The 15,218-nt window shown below is 37.8% G+C and overlaps 1 protein-coding gene across 1 annotated transcript in view; it reads left to right on the forward strand.

Annotated features, from left to right (window-relative positions):
* Positions 1-15,218, forward strand: part of LOC136884743 (dystrophin, isoforms A/C/F/G/H) — a 1,317,506-nt gene that overhangs the window by 334,456 nt on the left and 967,832 nt on the right. Inside the window, exons 31-33 of the mRNA XM_068230054.1 lie at positions 766-951; positions 6,060-6,215; positions 9,825-9,971. Of these exons, the coding sequence (XP_068086155.1) occupies positions 766-951; positions 6,060-6,215; positions 9,825-9,971 (489 nt within the window). The remainder of the gene's footprint in view (positions 1-765; positions 952-6,059; positions 6,216-9,824; positions 9,972-15,218) is intronic.

Here is a 15,218-nt window from a genome sequence, read left to right on the forward strand (position 1 = left end):
GGTGGTATGGAAGGCTGCATCAAACCAGTATATGGTCTGATGACTCAATAACGACTATGACAGAACATACAAATCACTCGTGAATAAGCACTGCCGTATGATGATGATGATCATGATGATGATTATTTAGTTGCAGTACAGTAAATATGACTATTTGTTAATCCAATACTATTTATTATTTGCATATAATCATTTGAATAACAAGCAAAAATATGCACTATTCAACTCCTGTCTAGCTCACTCTAGACTGCTAACTGCAGTTTATAATAATTTTGAAGTTGCTGTTTAAATAAAATGTTTGTTATAAGTTGTATGATTTATATATTGTTTGATTCTAGTGATTTCAATTGTAGTAGATGTTGATCAGCTAGAAACTTCAATTTGCAAATACATCTACATGAAACTTTCTCGAAGACAGAAAATTTTGGAGGGGGTTGGACTCCTGCCCCTCCTCCATAAATACGTCCTTGCCTGCTCTTTCCCAACTTCATCATTGAGACATTGTGTTGACAGACTTAGTAGGCATGGCTTGACTTCCACCTGCTTGTTCCTTTCTGTTACTTATATTGACCCATTGGGTTTCTTTTCTCCCTTTGTGTTTGTCTTATATTCGTGGTCATTTACCTCCCATATTTTATCTTTCCTTTTTTTCTCTCCTCCCCTTCACTGTCTTTCTTCTTCTACATTTTTGTAGTTTTCCTCTATCTTCCTTTAGTTCCCTGTATGATTTATATCTTATTAGTCTAGTCTTTTCTTTTATTACAGAAAATCTTGAACGAAGAGATTCCAAAGTGGTTCGAAGTGAAGGATAACATCCGCAGCTCATATAAGAGGTTTTCTACTCTGTGTGACCCAGTCTATTTGGAAGTGCTCAAGGAGAAGGTGAACACTACGCTCAAGAAGTGGGACCGAATAGAACCGAGGCTGAGAACTGCTCTGAAACAGTTAGAGGTGAGTTGACATACTGATTTTATAGGACTACTGCTTATCCTCTGGCTGCCAGGCAGAGGTAGTAAGGGTGTCCTTGGTTCACCCACAAGGACATACTTCATTTCCCTGTCAAGAAGTCAAAAAATTTAAGAAAAGAGATTTCCACTTCCAGAGAGGCATATAGCCCTGAGGTTCATTCAGCCTACACCAAACGTGAGTACCAGGTTAATTCCTGTGCGTAAAGGCAGCCGAGCATACAGCTAACCAATGTACCACACGTAGGCCCGTATTCAACAACGTAAGTTACTTTTGCTGTTATCTTAGATTTCCAAAACTCTGATAATACAAAGGAGAAACATTTTCACAAGCAAGTGGCCGCAAGGCTTAGGTCAGCTTGCATTCAGGAGATAGTGGGTTCAAACCCCACTGTCGGCAGCCTTGAAGAGGGTTTTCTGTGGTTTCCTGTTTTCACACCAGCCTTAATTAAGGCTATAGTTGCTTCCTTCACACTTCTAGCTCTTTCCTATCCCATTGGCATCATAAGACCTATGTGTATCAGTGCGATATAAAGCAAATTTAAAAAAATCCCAAAAATTGTACCTGAAATAAGTCTGTTTCACTGCAGCTCCAGTACATTAAAGACGCTTGGCTAGGCCTCGGACACGAGCAGTTACCAGGTTTGTGTTCAAGGCCACCGCATCAATTTTTGCTTGGCCGGGAGTTGATGACGATGTTAGAAATGATCAGGACATCATCATCCACCGACAATCTAAATGATGAAAGTATTGATTGTTTAGGAACACAGCACAGGAAGGGAAGTTTATATAATTACTAACTTGCAGTTGTTGTATGTGATGTAAAACTTCATGTGTCAACTGCAGGAGGTCTAAAAATCAATCACCCACTTGTTCAACATATAAGTGGCTCAAGTCTGATAAAATATTAAATACTAGCTGACATAACCGTTCTTCGTATGGATTTATGAGTAAGGGTTAAAGTGGTTAACGAGTCAAAATGAGAAAAATACTTGGACCGAGAATTAAAGATGGAGTATATTTTCCAAAACCAAATGCGGAAATATAAAAAATAATCTCCAAAATTACAGACACTCATGGGGCACTTAGAAAGAATGGACCCAAACAGACTGACTCACTGAATTTACACATTCTTGAAGAATAAAACCACTAGGTCAAATTGGTGCAAACAGACAGAGAAAGACCTGAAAGAATTAGGATCACCAAATCTACTGGAGTTAGATGAAATGGGAAAAATCACACTGATATAGGTCTACGAGCATAATGTGTGGAAGACTAACCGACATGCATGTATGGTCCCTGCTCTCTTTCCCTTGAACTTCATCTCAGTCATCTGTTTTGGTATTCTTTTCTCCTCCATCCTCTTTACGTATCCAGCCAGACCTTCTTAGTTTACTCATATCAGTTCTCTCATTTAGGTTTTCCATTCCGACCTCCTTTTTTCAAAACTTAGTTTTGCAATCTGTCTTACCTTGTCTCTCTATCATACTTCTTTTTATAATTTGCTTTAGATCGCACCGACACAGATAGGAGTTATGGCGACGATAGGATAGGAAAGGGCTAGGAATGGGAAGGAAGTAGCTGTTGCCTTAATTAAGGTACAGCCTGCTGTGAAAATGGGAAAACATGGAAAACCACCTTCAGGGCTGCCAACAGTGGGATTCTAACACACTATCTCCCGGATGCATGCTCACAGCTGCATGCCCCAAATCGCACGGCCAACTCGCCCAGTTATCGTACTTCTTAGGTATTTCATTTTTTCTGGCTTGAATTCTATACTCTTCCCTACTTGTCATTATCCAGGTCTTGGTTAATATGGGTGTAATGTATAATACATTTTGTACATTTGGTACCTCTTTATTCCAGGCAAGGTTTCTTACACTGGTAGAATGCATTCATGTGAGCCCTATTTGCATGTGAAATGAGTTGGCCATTCATTAGTGAAGGCGACAACAAGAAAGCTGAATTTTCTGGAAAACCATTAGAGTTACGAAGAAAATGCATATGACATTTTCTGATAGAAAATTTAATTAAAATTTAATTTTAAGGCCACACTGTTCACTGTATTTTTCAGTAGGGCCAAATGTTTATCTGTTATTTTTGTTGATGTAGGTCAAAAATTGCCCAAATGTGGAACATACCCCCTGTAAAATCCCCTACTAGTTCAAAACAGTGAAATATATGAAAATCAAAATCAGGATTTCAAGGTATATTCTTGCAACTTTCAGTTTAATTTGTCCAGTAGTTTTTGACCCTATCCTGAAAAAACCAAACAAACAAAGACTTCTCACTTTTATTAATAGAACGAACGAACGAACGAACGAACGAACGAATGATTCTCAGGAAATATTGGGACTACAAAGAACAGAGAAATTCAGTTTGGAAGAAGAGTGAACCAAGAACTGCATGCCAAGATAGAGAAAATCTGGAACGTGATACGGAAAAGAAGAAGAGTGTTCTTCGGACACATCCTGAGAATGGACCAGGTGAGGTTAACACTGCAAATAATACAGTTTCTTGTGAACAAGAGAACCAGAGTATGCTGGATCCAAAAGGTACAAAAGGATCTAGAAGAAATGGGAATACAGAAACCAGAGATGGTACAGCAGAGTGATTTAAAATAAAAAATTCAGACTCACACAGGTTTTCAGGACAGAACTAGGCCCAGAACAAAATCATTGACAGAAGAGCGAAGAAGATTGCAAAGTATGGGAGTGAAAGAATATTGGACAAGGAGAAAGACCAGAAGAAATGAAGCAGATACAAATTAACGTGATCCTCAGATGGCCGAAACGAAAAGAATTGGTGATGGTGATTTTACGTTCCACTATCTACTTTTACGATTTTCGAAGACACCGAAGTACCGGAATTTTATTCTTCAGGAGTCCTCTTAATATGCCAGTAAATTTACAAACAGGATTACCAGGATTACCACTGGATTGGGCCACAATCAAATCTGCCAGCTTGAGCTCAGAAGGCCATTGCTGTATTGTCTGAGCTACTCAGCCTGGCTCTGTTTGTTTGGATAATACGTGCAAGTTCCACATGTTTCTTCAAATTAATAATAGTAGAAATAATCTTATGATTTGAGAGTATAAAATTTTTTTGGTATATGATCCTTAATGAGTATTGCCCACTGATCTCTATACCTGGATGGCTGGTAGCTTGGGTAGCAGTAAGCCAAATAGAAGATGACTGGCGTGGTAAGATGGCAGCGAGCGCACGGTGCAGTAGAACACGAGGAGCGCGCTTGCTTTGTTTATGCTTAGTTCAGTGACGCCAGGCCTCTTGATTGTAGTTCCACGAGTGTTCTGTGCTATGTTATTGCAAAGTAAATAGTAGTGTATTATACGAATTTAGGTTCGTTGCCTTGTAGTATACTTGTGGATTACAAAATTCAATTTAAATATGTATGTGTTTATCTGAAATATGAATGAAGAAACATTCTACGGGGTATTAACATACCGCAGTATTCAGCTTATGGATGTACAAACAGAACCGATCAGCAGAAGGAGAAATCATTTCATTGGGGAGTTTTAATAATAATGTTATTTGCTTTACGTCCCACTAACTATTTTTAAGGTCTTCGGAGACGCCGAGGTGCCGGAATTTAGTCCCGCAGGAGTTCTTTTATGTGCCAGTAAATCTACCGACACGGGGCTGTCGTATTTGAGCACCTTCAAATACCACCGGACTGAGCCAGGATCGAACCTGCCCAGTTGGGGTTAGAAGGCCAGCGCCTTAACCATCTGAGCCACTCAGCTCGGCTCGGGGAGTTTTATACTGTACATAAGAATCTTCCTAGGGTAGTGTTTTGAGTTTTAGGTTTATTGTATCTTATTTCGCATATTCCGGGAGCAAAATGGCAATTAATTTTTGTAGGTTTCCTTTCTCGAGACCCGAACATCTACGATCATCGATTAGGAGTATCAGGCGGGAGAATTGGGAGCCTTCTAAAACAGCTGTTCTCTGCTCGGATCACTTAGAGGAAGACTGTTTTGATAGAAATGGACAAATTGTACACCTTAGAACTGATGTACAGCCAACTGTTTTCAATTTTACTGAACATTAACTGCAAGTAAAGATTTACTTATATATTTTTTTATTTCTCATAATTAAACTGACGGTTTCGTTTAAATAATTGACGTGACCTTATAACAATCTTAGAAAATGAAGTCTGGAGGAATTCTAGACCTTATTTACATCAGTAATAATTATGGGTTTCAGACACTGGAGTGGTGGAAGAAGGGAAAGTGTGGTGGGTGTTTGGGGCTATCCCATTATACTATTCGTGGTATTTGGGACTCTTTTAACTGGTGTTACATATTTCTCATGATGACTATCAATATCGCTTTGCTAGCTGAATTTAATTAAAGAGGTCTGTAGTAAATTAAGCTCCAGGTAATGTGATATATTGACAAGTTTTGAATATTTGCTGGTTTTATAAATGTGTACATTAGCTTCAATGATATTTTAATTTGATCATATGCACGTTATTTCATGGAAACAGGAAACAGAAATTCATTATCAAGCACCGATTACGATATGTCGAATCTAGGCCTGTATATTGAGCTACGTTTATAGGTACATCATTTTAAGAATGCATAATTTCGTGGCGTACATGTATACAATTTACAGCAATGTTTCCAGAAACTGGTTTTCACTCGTATTGTGTTACCGATCGCTAATTGCATGTATTCAGCACCTAAGTTAATATTTGTCGGCCGTTATTATACACTCATGTTTATTGCTATCCCGGAGATTTACTGACCTCGGAATGACGTGTCAGTGATCCCAATGTCCTTATGCTTTGAGTGAACATGTCTCTATATTTTAAATTATTCCAATGCGCCATTAATTGCGACTTAAAATTGACTCTATTATCATTGCTTCCCCATAAGGAGAGCTCTAGGTTGGGTACGCCAACATGGCGAACTGCGCGCTCAACTTGGCGTACTTTCTCCTGCAGCGGAGACCTGCCATCAGCGATTCATGTATAGAGATCAGTGGTATTGCCCTAATTCTCTGTAATGTGTTGTATTTTGCATTCTTGATTTTCTACCATGGAGATAAAAGTGTAATTATCCTTTTCAGCAGGAGAGAGTTGAGCAGAATAAGGCACAACATTCAGAATTCAGCAACAAACTTCACGAACTGAAACTCTGGCTGCATGATGCTGATGAGAAACTTAGACGTTTGGAATCCATCCCTGCAACCCAGTTGACTGAAGCTCGCATTGAGGAAGCCAAGGTAAGCAAATATGTTATATGGACGTGAGCCTGGAAATGCTTTATTTCCATGTTAGAACTTATGTTATACAACTCTACATAGTGCATTAACAATGGGGAAATACACAGGAACAGAACGTAGCAGCATACCACATGAAATGTTCAAAATACCCTCCAGTAGCGTTGATACATGTGTCAACTCGCCGTTGCATTGTATCTTGTATGCGCTGATGTATTCCTTGACACAGACTCGAAAAGCAGGAGAGATTTGATCAGAATAAGGCACATCATTCAGAATTCAGCAACAAACTTCAGGAATTGGGGGCTGCATGGGGCTGATGAGAAATGTTGACGTTGAGAATCCATCCCTTTAACCCTGCTCGCCTCGTAAAGTCACTGACAGCAAGCAAAGGAGCAAGGACATGTTTGTTTGGTTCAGACTAGTGTAATGTTATTTAATTTTTGGATAAATATGATACCAGCTGAAATTGAAGAATTTGACGGATAAAATGGTCGGGCGGGATTGACAAGAAAAATTTCCGATTTATGTGAAAGGTCTCGGAAATATAGCAGACTTAAGGAAAGGAGAAATTTCAAGTAGAGAGCAGAAAATATTTTAAATTCGACATATTGTGAGTAACTTAATAGGTGTTACTGATTTTATGAATTGAAAATTATCCTATTTTAAAGCGTTTTACTAAATGACAAAGACACAAAAATTTCATTTTTTTTAAAGGTATAAATAAGGACTTAAGTTCCAAGAGCAGAGCAGATTAAAAAAAATTCTAATAGAGTGACTTATTTAATAGGTTTCATTCATTTTATGATTTGAAATTATTCTGTTTTGTACTAAATGACATAGTAAGTAAGTAACCAGTTGAGACACAGAGAAATGTTTTAACAATTTCAAGATTTATATATAATTGTTCTGTTGATAACTATATTTGTACAAATGTATCAAGTCCAAATATTTAGTTTTGATGTTTTGGCACCGCAGAGGAAGAGAGTAGTTAGCTCTCGAAACATGTACGGTAATTAAGTATAATAAAATATGTAAAGTATTGACAAGGCAGAAAAGTGTTGTATAGAAATTGAATATAAGTCAATACGGACAGGATTAATCAACATGGTTAAAATAATCAGTTCTGACTCGGAGAGGTGCCAGGAGAAGACGCATATCATGGCTTAGGAACTTCAAAGAATGAACAGGAATGCACAGCGCTGAAAGTCTTGTTCTGGGAAGAGTCCGTACAGCACTAAATGAGTTTTGTATGCGGTTGAGTCCATGTGCTGCAGTGTGAGCGAGAGGGGAGGAACGTTCATGTCTCTAGTTGCTATGACAGTGATCGCATCAGCTCCTGGTAATTGAATGTCCTTGTCTGCTTCTCCTTCTGCTGTCTGGTGACTCCGAGTATTGAATCCAAAATCGCATGACATTTAAATTTCAGGAACACATTTCTTGCAGTGTTGATTCTGGGTTTGATTTCTGAACCTGGATCCCATTTTCTCTCCACCCACTCTGCTGCCTCTCTCCTTCTGAATTGTCTTGCAACTTTTGTACTTGAAGTTCATTTGGAGTCAGCAAAATTATGCCTACTGCTGTCTTAAAGAATGGGGTATTTACGTAAGGGCAGCAAAAGCTTTCAAAGGTACTACCACCCAGCCATTTCAATCTTCTGACTTTTATTCTGATAACATTATCAGATGAATTGAATTTACTGCACTATTCCCGATTCATTCTTATACAGTATTGACAGTTACCTCAAACTGGTCCTTGTATCTTCCTGAAGATTTCCCTCTCCCATGATCTGAGGATTTCTTCAGTATTTTCCATTATTGTCCATGCTTCAGTACTGTATATTACTCAGCTTTATTACCTTCTTGCATATCTACATTTCAGGACAGCACGATATTCTCTTTCTTAAAATATTCAGCGGTGTGTAGTATTACCTATTACGGGCTTGAATTCTATCTTTTACTTCTTCCTCCACCTTGTTTAACACTGTCTTCTTTACCAAATTTGTATTTCACCTTGATCTCTTCTATTTTCCCAATAAACTTGTTGGACATTTACAGTGAAACTTCCTCATTAAGACATCTTCTCACTTATCTCATCGTTTCCCATCATCATCATCATCATCATCATCATCATCATCATCATCATCATCATCATCATCATCATCATCATCATCATCATCATCATCATCATCATCATTTCTTCGCTCCAGCAAGCCAGGTGCAGTTGTATATGAGCCTCCTCCACTTTGTCCTGTCCATCCACAGATGTTCATATATGACATGCCAGTTTACATCTATTTAAAAGGTCCTTGAAAATCTGCTTCTCCCAAACATCTTTAAATTATTCAACTCCCCTTACAACCAGGAAACTACTGGTGCAATCAGCGAGAATTTCTAAGCTTTGAGCCAGAAACCAGGAACTCTGCCTTTTGCGCATGTGTGCCCTAATTTTGCCAGTGCAAAGAGAATGTGTTCCGATAGGCTGTGGAAACAACAGAGGCAGCACTAGCACTAGTCACACTTGCATTACGACCAATATGAGAACATGGCAGCTGGCACCCTGTTGACTCAGCGGTAATATTTAGTAGTATTTAAGAGGGGATCGCTCGAAGCAAACAGGAAAACAAAATACTGTAGAGCTGTTCGCTCCAGGTCTTTTAATACCAAAGAGGATAGAATACTACCAACTTGCCTATTCCATAGCCACATTTGTAAATCGATGAAATATAAAAATTATACTTTTTATGTTGTCAAAATAAGGACATGATATGGTGATTTTCTTTAGTTAAAAATGTCTAGTTTATGAATGTCACTATAAAAACCTAACATGTAATTTTGCATTATGACGTTGCTGGTTTTATTTCAATGATGTTGGTAACATTGGGAAGTTCTGTTCTTGCGCGCTCACACCAAGTGTTTGAGTTCGTGATTATTTTTCCATTGCAGGTGTTATTGTGTGTTTAATTACATAGTTTTATAGTTTTTTATGAGGAATGTGTATATGTGTTGGGGTTGTTTGCGTGTTTGTTCAGTGTGGAAAACTAAGTCGAGAACCTCTTGAAAACCACATACCAGTATGTTTCTCAATATTTTTTGGAGTCGGGATGGGTTACAGCACACAACTGATTTTCTGCACCAGCTGCTACTGTCATCATGTCTTGCATATGGAATGTGATTTCCAACACGGATAAGAGCTCTAGCCATGGGAGGCAGATCAAGGAAACTTACGGGATAATGGGAAAAGGCCATATATTCCCACACTTCACAGGGTAAATTGCACCCTTGTGGAGCAAGCTGCTAGCCTCAGGAAGGTTCAATTTTGCTTACTGGTTAGCAGTGAGATTGCTGTGAATAATCTTGTGAGCCTGTTTGTGCTTGAATTTTGCATTCCAGGAAGAAGTTAGAAATTTGTGTGTTGAGTTGTACAGTGAAGGGTAGTGATTATTTGTCATGCGATGCAAATGGTCTAGTTATGGATATGGGAAAAGTCATGCATTTAGGGCTGTTGTCCAGGTGGCAGTAAAAGTATTAATTTTATTCCTGTGGGTTGATTAATCACTGTTTTGGTAAATTTCATATGTGGACTCTTCTAATTTATGATTGTATTTTTCAGAACCTGCAGAGCGCAATGTTATCTAAGAAGCCTGATGTGGAAGCTTTGCACAGGCTATTGACCTCTGGCCAGGTAACAGATCCGTCAGCTGAGCCCGAGTTTCTCAAGCTCGATAGGCAGTGCCAGGAGATTGTCAGTAGACTTCAGGTAAGTTGTACTTCCTCTCTGGTTACCACCTAACACATTTTATTTCAGTGAATTCTGCTTGCGATATGTTAAATATAGTTGCTTTTCTTCTTCTTTTTTTCTTCATATAATTGTTTTAAATTATCATAAAGAACAATTAATGATGCTTGGATTAATTAACAAAGTTGTCTCAAAGATCAAGAAGTGCAATTTATTTCAAACACTTAAAAGCTTCAATATAATGCTTGTAAATAATTTTAATGCATTAATATTACTCTAGTCAGATGATCCAAAACATTATGACCATCTTCTAGCAAGAATTACAATTTTCCTAGTCTGGTAACTCTTGAAATCAAACCTCCTCCTTTGCAAGATGGAGGATAACTTAGTGCCAATATTGTGGCTAACATATTGAGCAGTAGCTTGTTGTAAACTGTTGTTCATGTGTTTTGTTTCACTAATTCGGTAGGAGTAGCGCCACCTAGTGGAGAGACACATAGCACACCTTAACCATATGCTGGCATTTTTTTCTCCATTTGATACGTTTTGGGCTCATAGGATATAAACTTCATGGTTTTGATCTGTATTGAATTGTGATCACAATAATAATTAAATTTATGTCGTAATGGTTCACTTTTTTAATGCAATCATCATCATCATCATCAATGTCCCATTCTAGTCACCCGGGTGTGGTTAACAAGCCTCCTTCACTCCTTTCTGTCCTTCCACTTTTCCTGCTCCATTACTTCCGCCACATCCAGTCCAGCTTGTTTAATGTCCTTCCATATCTGGTCCATCCACCTTCTTCTCAGTCTTCCAACTGCCGGGCTGAGTGGCTCAGACGGTTAAGGCGCTGGCCTTCTGACCCCAACTTGGCAGGTTCGATCCTGGCTCAGTCCGGTGGTATTTGGAGGTGCTCAAATACGTCAGCCTCGTGTCGGTAGATTTACTGGCACGTAAAAGAACTCCTGCGGGACTAAATTCCGGCACCTCGGCGTCTCCGAAAACCTTAAAAGAGTAGTTAGTGGGACGTAAAGCAAAACTTCGCCACTACAAATAAAGGCAAATATAATAATAATAATAATAATAACATTATTATTAGTCTTCCAACTGATCTCTTTCCTTTAACTTCTCTTTCCAATTCCCTTTTTGCTACCCATTCCTTTCTCATTATTTTTTACATCTCCGAACCATCTGTCCCGTTTTCTGTATGTTCTGTACTAACGGTTCTATATTTAGCTCTTCTCTGATTTTAATATTTTGAATTCTATCTCTTCTTGTCTTTTTAACTGATGTTCTTAAAAATTACTGAATATTATGCAATTAAAAATGTAATATAAACATTACATAATATAGTATTGAAAAGGTGGACCATTATAACATAAGTTTTAGTTATTATTGTGACCATTAATACTGCCTATAGGTTAATTTTCCAGGTTCTGTTTTACTTTAGCAGACGATTTTCAGCTGTTTTATTTCAGATTTTTGAAGCACAAGAAGAGGTTCATGTTTATGATGCCTGTTGTGGCGATTATTGGGAGTGGGGTGTGTGTGTGTGTGTGTGTGTGTGTGTGTGTGTGTGTGTGTGTGTGTGTGTGTGTGTGTTTGACCCCCTCCCCCGCTTTGTGGATGTAAAATTTAATTTTTATTCCATTTTAGCTACCTAAAACTAGGAATTATAAAAATACTACCTAATTCTTTCCTTTTCTTTAATTATTACAAAAATACTTAGCAGAAATACGCACAAAATGTCATTTGAGATGGCTAATAGATTCATACAGCGCGATAGCAAGTAGTGGAGACTCGCGCAGCAGCGTGTAATGTGTGCTGTGAGGAAGGGTAGCAGTGGTATATTTTTGCCAAAGTTAATAGACACAGGTGTGATTCACCCACTTGCTGCACACATTTGTTAGTCTGACCGTCTTGTTCAGTCAACTTGTCTGTCACTTTGTTACTGTGTAATCAAATACTAAATTACTTGTATAATCACGTCATATTGTTTCATTGTAATACGTGTGTAATTGTTCTTTCGGTGAAAATTTTATTTTATAGAATTGAATCAAAATTTCAAGAAAACTATTATCACTGCAGTTAAGTTGGTAATGCTGTCTGGTAGAGTAAAAAGGAACGTCGAATTTGAAAGAGAGGTAGGCTAAATAGCATCCTATCAAAATGCCTGCATTCTATATCTGAGGCCTTCTTGTGGGAGTGGTCATAATGTTCTACCTGATCAGTATAAACCCCCTTGAACTTGAACAAGAGAAATTTTGTACTAAGGTGTATTTTATTTCAGGATTTTTAATAAACAAAAATGATTGAATGGAAGTCAACAATTGTTCATTTGGCCAATATTTTCCATAGCTTGGCTCGGCAGATATTTGCTACGATCACGATAGTGATTCTGTGAATTTTTACAAATATGCAAACTCGTATTAAATATTAATTTCAGTAAAAATAATTTTTACATCACTTACAGTATTTCCGTTCAGTTATTCAAATATGTTGCGTATTATTTCAAAAAGTAACTTTGTCAGAAATTGATTTTACAGTCAATTTCATCTCAGAGGGAATCTGCATTAAATGTTACTTCTATGTTTGATAGAATTCCCCATGTTGACTAGTTATTGAATTGTATTCTGCTGAATTTTGGTCGAATGCCGTAACACACAACGCATACGAAAACATCTTGACCAGTGGTATGATGGTCTTTTGGATTTTTGCTGTGTATAACATGTACTGTCGTAGATTTTGTTTTCGCAAAGTTACTTTTTGAAGGGTACTCTGTGTTGTGATTGTTTGCATTAGTGATGGGTTGAAACCACATTTACTCCACATTAACACCCGAGTTAGGACATCATTGTTAGATACTTAATTTTTGAAAGTTTAAATATGGAAAAATGTTGCAGCTGTGATTGTTGGCTGCACTAAATTACGCTTAACAAATTCTTCCCACATCACATTTGTCACATAATATTTACGAAGGAATGAAGATAATGGGGCGGACTGTGATACTGTCCACCTCCTGGGCTGAGTGGTAGCATGCTACCGTTCGTTCCAAGTAGGCAGGGATTCTATTCCTAAGCGAGCTGTAGATTTTAATTGGGGATAGTTAATTTCAGTGGTTTGGGGATGCTTTGTTTGTAATGCCTCTGCACTTCTCTACAACTCTAACCATAACGCATGCTGCATCATAGACCAAGATATTATTTTCTGTTCACAATTTGTAGGTTTGGGGTTCTCCACCTAATCAATACTTGTATAGTGTTAATTATAACTATTTACACTATTAGTCCCCGCTGCCGAATAATCCCCGCACCGTCATTTTAGGAAGGCTCATTTTGAAAAATATTAAATGTCAACATTGACGCAAATAACACCCGCACCCCAATTTCGTATGTCAATTTTTTAAAAAAATATGCGGGGATTATTCGCATAAATACAGTATGTATTTACGTTTAAAAGTACATTATGAGTGCAGGACTGGTTTCAGTTCTTTGTTGGGATCGTCTTCTACAACTAAAACAACAACTGTTGAACTATCAATGAAATTGATAACATATGAAATTTTCTTTCTCAGCGACTCTGTAGTGACTCTCTCATGACCATAGACCATTATAACATTGACTTATAAGTCTACTGTACCTCCGTACAAGTGCTTATAATCGTGGATTTCTGGAGGAGGCATAGGTGAGTGATGGTGTCAGAGCACCAGTGCTTTGACACTGTCTCAGAGACAGCACTGGCACAAGGTTTCACATTACTACTTCCTTCCTTGTTAACTTCGGCTCATCAGAAAGCGGGGAGGTGGGGTAGGTAGGTAGGTAGGTAGGTAGGTAGGTAGGTAGGTAGGCGGGATTACTATACAACCATTCTTTTCAAATTGTTTTGAATAGATTAAATAAAACAAAGAGAACTTAATGAGAAATATTGTGTCCTACTCCCAAAATGTTAAATTATTTTCAATACTCTGAAGTATCAGCCCAACTCTAATGTATTTTTGCATTCTATAGGGCATATGCAAAATGTTGTCTAATGACCACAGAGGAACAAGACAATTAAAACAAGGATTGGAGCCAACCACCTAACCTGCAATTATTATCCAGATTCAGCAGGTGCAATGCTGTTTTAGGCAATGTCTTTGGCCACAAAAAAGAGCCCTGTGGTGTCTATTTCACAGTTAAATTGCAAAACCCTCTTTTCTCAGGATGTAGAGGTCATGAAACGTTAAAATTCACAAAAACCAAAAGTTGAATTTTTGCGTGAATACATTATGTTCTTCACTGCTAGCATCAATCGAAAGTTAAAAGAATAAAATTGGAACTGAGACCAAAGTTTAATTGGTGAGATGGACAAGAGATGATGATGGTAAAGGGTGTGAAAAGTCAGGTTTTAAGTTTTGTAAGGACGAAAACTCCTACCAGTTTTAATTCTTATGTTGATAGGGTAGAAGTACCTCATGGGAATCGCTCTACAGAGGAATACCAAATTAATACTCGCATCACTCCAATTGGAAAAGCGTTTGATATAGATTTATCGTGTTTTAATTCGATAAATTGTAAGTTGTTTTGTTGACACTGCTTTCTCTTGAGAGTATTGATTGAAGTAATCTTTGTTTGACAGCAAGGCGAAGTTAAACCATATTCTCTTTGTTTAACCACTCACAAAGTTACTGGAAATTTACAAAGTGCTTAGTGCACTTTCACAGTTTGGTACAATGGATTTTACGCAGTAACTAGACAATTATTTAAAGTACTATGAGTAATTATTTACTTCACTTCAGTTTTGAGCAAAATATTTGTTTTTCACCATACAGTTTGAAATGTAACAAACTAATTACAAGTTTTTGTTCGTGTTTTCATTAGAGCTATCTCTAATTGGTACCGGTATAATGTCATTTTCTAGGCGCAGAGATAATCAAATATACGTACTAAACATAATCAAATCCAAGAAAATATTTTACTGTATAGTTCTATAGACAGAAAGAAACGTATTTGCACAGTGAGTACAATAATTTGGCACCCCTCTGTAAGTGTCTAGGTGCTAAAATAAGGAAAGACCTTTGTAGGGGTAATCACATTAACAAGGTTGTAAATAAAGGTTACAGATCTCCTTCACATGGTTATGAGGGTATTTAGGGGTTGTAGTAAGGATGTAGCCAGAGGAGTGTGGCAGGCTTCGGTAGCCGGCACAATTCCTATCCTCACCGCTAGATGGGGCTTCATTAATTCCATTCATGACCCGGTCGAATGACTGGAAACAGGTTGTGGA

The sequence above is a fragment of the Anabrus simplex genome, chromosome 13 (assembly GCF_040414725.1).
Source record: "Anabrus simplex isolate iqAnaSimp1 chromosome 13, ASM4041472v1, whole genome shotgun sequence".
NCBI lineage: Eukaryota > Metazoa > Arthropoda > Insecta > Orthoptera > Tettigoniidae > Anabrus > Anabrus simplex.